This window comes from Corythoichthys intestinalis, chromosome 8 (assembly GCF_030265065.1).
Source record: "Corythoichthys intestinalis isolate RoL2023-P3 chromosome 8, ASM3026506v1, whole genome shotgun sequence".
NCBI classification, from domain to species: domain Eukaryota; kingdom Metazoa; phylum Chordata; class Actinopteri; order Syngnathiformes; family Syngnathidae; genus Corythoichthys; species Corythoichthys intestinalis.
Genome location: NC_080402.1, coordinates 35,309,680 through 35,316,870, shown reverse-complemented (window position 1 = coordinate 35,316,870; position 7,191 = coordinate 35,309,680). Strand labels below are relative to the sequence as shown.

Here is a 7,191-nt window from a genome sequence, read left to right as displayed (position 1 = left end):
ACAATCGTTCCTGTTTGTATGTGGTACAGCTTTCGTACTTTTTGTACCAAAATCCACCGTTAGTTTGCTGCGTGCGTGTGTTTGTGAATTGCTCCTCTTGATGTGGGTGGCCCCCCTGCTTGAAGGAGTTGTGCAGTGCATGGCCAAGCTGACCTGTCAGTAATGATGATCTCCATGCTATTGTCTTCAAAAGAACAAGATCAGGTCAACATCAACAATTCGCTGAGCAAGCAAAATGCATCTGTATCAATCCATCGTTGTGCTTACACTGCAATACAATCCAGTGAAATGTGTAACAGCTTTGTAATTATTGAACGCCTTTAAAGAGTATTGAAACAACTCGATTATCTCGTAACAAATGAAAAGACTTTGGAATGAGCTAATATCGGATTTCTCCCTTTAAATTGCTGGAAACATCTTGGGACAGCACAACAGCCACAATTCAAAAACAGCAACCTTGGAAGCTCAATATAGGAAAGGAAAATTAGGCTGACCAAGGAACTCCTTGATAACATTTAAGAACGTTCTAAAAATACTGCAAAAAAAAAACTGCAGTGAAAGTTATGCAGGAAACAGATAAGATTGGAGCCTCTTGACTCCCTGATATGCAGAATCGTGTTGGACGGACTAAGTCTAGTAAGTAATAAACGCCATAAATGGTTTCTTGTGGATATTCATTGAAAAGTGAGTACATTGTTAGAGTAGATTTTGTTTTAAGGATCCCCTTACCTACTGATGACATTGTGATGTTTTCGTTCTTATGATGGCAAAGAAGAGGTTTGGGGTTGAGGCTGTGGCGTTGGAAAAAGCTCTTCTGCAAGCATGAAATGGTGAAGCCTGCTCAGATGAGGAGAGAATTTTATTCGATGACCAGATCAGTCTAATTACTTTTGATTCAATACCCTAAAAACTGGTTACAGGCAAATAAATAAATTACTTGATATTAAAATATTTTAAAAAGGTGAATAGGTTGTGTTCCATTTTGAAGGTTTCATTGCATATCATCGAAATTTTAAATCTGTGATTTTAAAAAAACAAAACAAAAAGTAACAGCAGTTAACACACACCACTCCCAATGGCACCCACATACCCAAAAACACAGCACACACAATGTGACTGACTCCACTTGACACTTACCAGCACACGTTTGTGTGTTTAGACAGCGCTAATGATTATACACTTGTCACACAGCCTGATTGACTATCAGTGTGTATGTGTGTGAGTGTGTGTATGTGGACTATGGTCCACATTGGCATCTGCTGTACTCCATAGCTTACCCCCACATGTACTTCATTATCCCCTAGCAGGGCCTACATGCGTGTGTGTGCGTTCAATATTAAGTGATGTGTTCACACCCTTCACGTGGGGGGTGGCACTCTTTTACAGGTACATCCACACACTCTTACACACCTCAACTTTCTGCCTTACTCGATGCAGACGGGTCAGCACAGAAGGGGTGAGGTGAAAATAACCGCAATGTTTTTCTTCAGGAGCTTAGCAAGAAAAACTGTGATATATTAATGGGGATACTGGTGTCCTTTTAAAAAGCATTTAGAGAGTAGTGCTACAGAATAAGAGATTTTACACAAGAGTGCAAGGATGTCCAATTCCACCACCAACTTCTACGCGCTGTCTCAGTCCTTCAGCTTCTCTGACATCATTGTCATCGTAATTTACTTCCTTCTCAACCTGGCCGTAGGCATATGGGTAAGTCGCAGAGATGCGTTTAGATTTATACTGATTTTTAAAACCTGTCGCTTGTGTGTATGTAAGTCATCATGCAGGGTGAGCAGGAACACGCTAAGTGGCTACTTCCTTGCGGGGCGAGACATGGCCTGGTGGCCGGTGAGTTTTCCATGGCAACTTTTACACCATTCTGGTTTGAAGGAATCATAGTGAACCACAGCAAGTGTTTTTGAGACACTCTTGTGCTTTTGTCCGTTGGGTTGTTGTGATCCCTGTTTGGCACCGTTAAAAGGCAAGAATACCAAATTTACATTCAGTACAGTATATTAGTTTTTATAGCCTTTTATAAACAATTAATGTAAAGGAACTTGTCTAATTTCTAACAGAGTGTTCATGTAATAGCAATACACTCCTGTAATCTTTAATATGAATGATAGGGATTGTTAGTCTTATTTCATACTGTAGTATGGGTCAAAAACTAATCCGTATACAGTGGTACCTAGAGACTTTACAACAGGTGTCCCCAAACTTTTTCCTGTGAGTGCCACATAACTTTTCTCTTCTCTAAAGAGGGGCCGGGGTCAGTTTGTAACCGAAAAAGTGTGATGATTGCAGGAGTGCCTAAATGTAAAAATTTATGGTTTTTCAGAAAGCCACAATCAAATAACCCTTTCTGGATTCATCACGGAACAAAAGTAAATAATATAATATAATATAATATAATATAATATAATATAATATAATATAATATAATATAATATAATATAATATAATATAATATAATAGCAAAAAAAAAATAAAAATAATAAAAAATATAAAATAATAATAACACTATTAAATAGATAATAACCAAATAACCCTCTCTGGGTTCTTCATAGAAAAAAGCCCGGGAATAAATAACACTATTGGGGAAAAAAAAAAAATCAAAATGCTCTCTGGTATTGTTCAGGGGGCCAGACCAAATGTAGAGGCGGGCCGTAGTTTGGGGACCACTGCTTTACAACTATAATAATACTGATATTTCAAAAATCTTTTTGAATGCCCCACCAATGTTATTTGTCAGAATTTTTCTGTATTTTACTGCAATTATTTTTATTTTATTTTTAATTAATTTTTTACTCTATCTTAATTTGTGGATTTGGAAAAGTTATTCGACCGTGTCCCTCGGGGATTCATCCGGGGGGTGCCTCGGGAGTACAGGGTACCGAGCCCCTTGGTAAGGGCTGTTCGGTCCCTGTGGGACCGGTGTCAGAGTTTGGTCCACATTGCCAGCAATAAGTCAGATTTGTTCCCAGTCAGGGTTGGACTCTGCTAAGGTTGCCCCTTGCCACCGATTCTGTTCATAACTTTTATGGACACAACTTCTAGGCAAAGTGTTGAGGGTGTCAAGTTTGGTGGTCTCAGCATTGCATCTCTGCTTTTTGCAGATGATGTGTTGCTGTTGGCTTCATCAAACCGGGGCCTCCAAATCTCACTGGAGTGTGAAGCGGTTGGGATGAAGATACAGTAAGCACCTTTAAATCCGAGACCAAGGTCCTCAGTCCGAAATGGGTGGAGTGCCCTCTCCGGGCTGCTCACGAGATCCTAATCCAAGTGGAGGAGTTCAAGTATTTTGGGGTCTTGTTCACGAGTGAGGGTAGGATGGAACGGGAGATTGACAGGCGGATCGATGCAGCGTCTGCAGTGATGCAGACTCTGCTTTGGTCCGTAGTGGTGAAGAAGGAGCTGAGCCAAAAGGCGAAGTTCTCGATTTACCGGTCGATCTACGTTCCTACCCTCACCTATGGTCACGAGCTGTGGGTTGTGACCGAAAGAACAAGATCACGGATACAGGCGGCCAAAATGAGTTTCGCCCACAGGGTGTCTAGGCTCTCCCTTGGATAGGGTGAGAAGCTCATCGGTGAGGGACTCGGTGTCCAGCCGTTACTCCTCTGCGTTGAGAGGAGCCAGTTGAGGTGGCTCAGGCATCTGGTTCGGATACCTCCCTGGAGAGGTGTTCCAAGCATGTCCCACCGGCGGGAGGCCCTGAGGACGACCCAGGACAAACTGGAGAGACTATGTCTCTCGGCTAGCCTTGGAACGCCTTGGCATCCCGCCGGAGGAGCTGGTTGAAGTGGCTGGGGAGAGGGAAGTCTGGGCTTCCCTGCTAAAGCTGCTGCCCCCGTGACCTGATCCCAGATTATGCAGTAGATGGATGGATGGATGGATGGATGGATGGATGGATGGATGGATGGATGGATGGATGGATGGATGGATGGATGGATGGATGGATGGATGGATGGATGGATGGATGGATGGATGGATGGATGGATGGATGGATGGATGGATGGATGGATGGATGGATGGATGGATGGATGGATGGATGGATGGACTTTATCTTAAGAAAACAAAGGGGAGAAATGGCAACGAATTCTAATACTTTTCTGGGGTAAAATTATATTCTGCTAAAATATGTACTGTACAGTGGGGAGAACAAGTAAAATTAAATAAACTGTTTTGTTCACTATGTGTTCCATTTTACGGGAGGGAAAGAACAAAACAAACAAAAGTTTTCTAGAATTTGAATTGTTCTCCATTACTAAGCCTTCTTAATGATAATGTTAATCACTGAAATTTAAAAACACTGGTTTGTTATCATTCGAATGACAGCTGGTCAAATATATATTTTATTTACCACGTCTGTCTATCTAACTATCATATATTCTTTCAATAAACTACAATCATTTTAAAATGTTGAATTTCTCAGATTGGAGCTTCATTGTTTGCCAGTTCAGAGGGCTCAGGTCTGTTCATTGGTCTTGCCGGGACAGGAGCTGCTGGGGGCATTGCTGTCGCAGGCTTTGAATGGAACGTGAGTGGACACCCATAGATTAAACAAAGCAAGAATCTACAGTAGCTTTTGATATGAACAAAATACAGTACAGAATTTAGATCTGCAGTACATATTTGTGTGACTTTTTTATTTTTTAATTATTTGTAAGTATAAAGATATATTATCGCCATGCTGTCATGTGTAGTTTATCTAATTCACATAAACTTCCAACCTTCACTGAAATACAACACCTTGACCTGGAAATTAAGTAGATGTAACGTTGTTTTGCATCTTTCTTACGCCGACACATCACCTTGTTTAATGAAAAAAAAAAAAAAAAAAATCCTGGAAATAAAAATTACCATCTGGTCACTGGCGCTGTAGTTTCTGAGCAGATTGGAGCGGCACTTAGCGCCAGCTAGCTCAAACAAGTTGATTGAAGAATTTTAAAAATGATTGAGTTTTCTGGGAATTGTGTCATCCAGGGAAGATACATTTTGCTAGCTAGCTAACTGCACAATGTAGGGATAGGAGAGGAAGTTGGCCTTGCAATAACTTAGCTACAGTAAATTAACTACAATTGTGAATGAAAGGGCTTTATACTTGAATAGTGTTGGAGGGTTGACTCATGCTGGGCAACCAAATCAAATGTGTCACTGAGGGGTGTTTTAGTTAAGCCCCCCAAAAAACAACTGCTTTATCCCCTTAATGGACTGCAGTTTCTGGCACCCTGTAGGGGTGGGCAATATGTAGCCATGCTGAGCTATATTTTGCCCATACCTGGTTTAAAAAAACAAAACCTCACTGCTCAGCTGTGGATGACGCCACAGCAGATCATTTCACAAACTTGGGAGATTATTACTGTAAGAGGAATTTTCACAACTCCTTTGCATTGTGAATCATTTGATTGTACCTCTCCACTCTGCTTCACCCTTTCTTTCAGGCCACTTATGTGTTGCTGGCTCTAGCTTGGGTGTTCGTTCCGGTCTACATCTCCTCAGGGGTTCGACTGCACACACATACACGCACACCCACACACATATGTGCACCGCTGGCTCTGCTTGTCACGGCTGGTTCAGCAGGTACATTGAGGTGCCTTCCAGCAGAGGCTTTGTCCTTACAAGCATTCCCCGCCTTGAAAATTCCCCGGCAGGGTGTCACACAACTACAACACACAGCTCAGCTATTCTCCGGCATGATAAATTATATCTTATTAGTCTCATAATGAATTTCAGAACAGATGGGAGAGCCAATGACACTTTTGTGCTGATCAGCAGATCACGCACAGTTGACAAAAAAAGTGTGTTTATCCAGATCGTGACAATGCCTGAGTACCTAGGCCGGCGTTTCGGAGGAGAGAGGATTCGAACCTACTTGGCTGTTCTCTCATTGCTTCTGTCCGTCTTCACAAAGATATCAGTATGAAGCACAAAATGACACCTCCTTGACCCAGTTGGCAATACACAAACACACAAAAGCTTGTTGTTATTCCCCTTCACCAGACTGACCTCTATTCAGGAGCCCTGTTTGTCCAAGTGTGTCTAGGATGGAACCTTTACCTGTCCACTGTCCTCATGCTGGTGGTCACGGCGCTGTATACTATTGCTGGTATGCAAACAGAAAAACATTAGGTTCACAGACACACAGAAGCTTCAATGACTGATGGCGATCATTACGCTACAGTACTTTGCTTGAGACCATGTTAGTCGATAATGGCATGTAAACACACTAAACTCAAGATGGATTGAATATATGCAAGTATAAATATACAAAGTGTGCTGTGACACTTTATTAGGTACATCTGCACAATCTTTTGAAATCCAATGAAAAATGTATTGATCAGTAGTGGAAAAAGTATTAAAACTACTTTCTATTGACCCCCCCCCCCCATTCTTCTAATTTTTCCCATCTTTGATATCCTTTTTGTGGTTTCACATGATAATTTTATTGAAAATTTCCTATTTCAAGTTACTGTAATTTTCGGACTACAAGGCGCACCTGACTACAAGCTGCCACCCATCAAATTTGACACAAAAGCGGCACTTGTCATAGATAAGCCGAAGTCGACTATAAACCACAGTTGTCTTCACTGTATTATGGGATGTTTACACCAAAACATATTAACCGGTAACAATTCATTGAATTCAGCGGCATCATAAGACTGTCATAAGACCAAATGAACCACCACGACGCTTTGAAACACTTGGCTACAAAGCTTCATTGCTTCAAGAAGCTTCATTTGGCCATTACTGCTCCCTTAGGGGAGACAGTCAACCTCTGCTGCCGACCCTGTTGTCATCCAACATGCCTCCTAGCAAGCAATGCAGCGGTATAGATGTAAATAACAATAAATATTCATGTTCTGTGCTAATTATTTCTTCAGTTACTGTTCTAGTAGTTTCATTAACTGCTAGTTATTGTATTTTTGTATATTATTCTACTTTCATAAGACAATCATAATTATGACATGACACTGTCGTCAACATTTATGAGTGCTTAACAGCTGTCATTTAGTGTCGTTCCGCAAATTAGCTCACTTGTGAATGAAGTAAAAGATCTGAGGTGGACATAAATGGAGTTAGTGAAATAATTTGCTGGATGACACTTAATGAAATCTGTCATAAGTATTCAGTAATGCCCATGATAGTGTCATGTCATAATTATGATGGTCTTATGACACCGCTGTCAAATAA

At 41.1% G+C, this 7,191-nt stretch overlaps 1 protein-coding gene across 1 annotated transcript in view; it reads left to right on the top strand.

Moving 5' to 3' along the window:
- The window catches only part of slc5a10 (solute carrier family 5 member 10), a 59,325-nt gene continuing 52,134 nt past the window's right edge, over window positions 1–7,191 (top strand). The window contains exons 1-5 of the mRNA XM_057842867.1: window positions 1–1,845; window positions 4,433–4,537; window positions 5,442–5,501; window positions 5,813–5,917; window positions 6,001–6,106. Coding sequence (XP_057698850.1) covers window positions 1,600–1,845; window positions 4,433–4,537; window positions 5,442–5,501; window positions 5,813–5,917; window positions 6,001–6,106 — 622 coding nt within the window. The 5' untranslated portion in view covers window positions 1–1,599. The remainder of the gene's footprint in view (window positions 1,846–4,432; window positions 4,538–5,441; window positions 5,502–5,812; window positions 5,918–6,000; window positions 6,107–7,191) is intronic.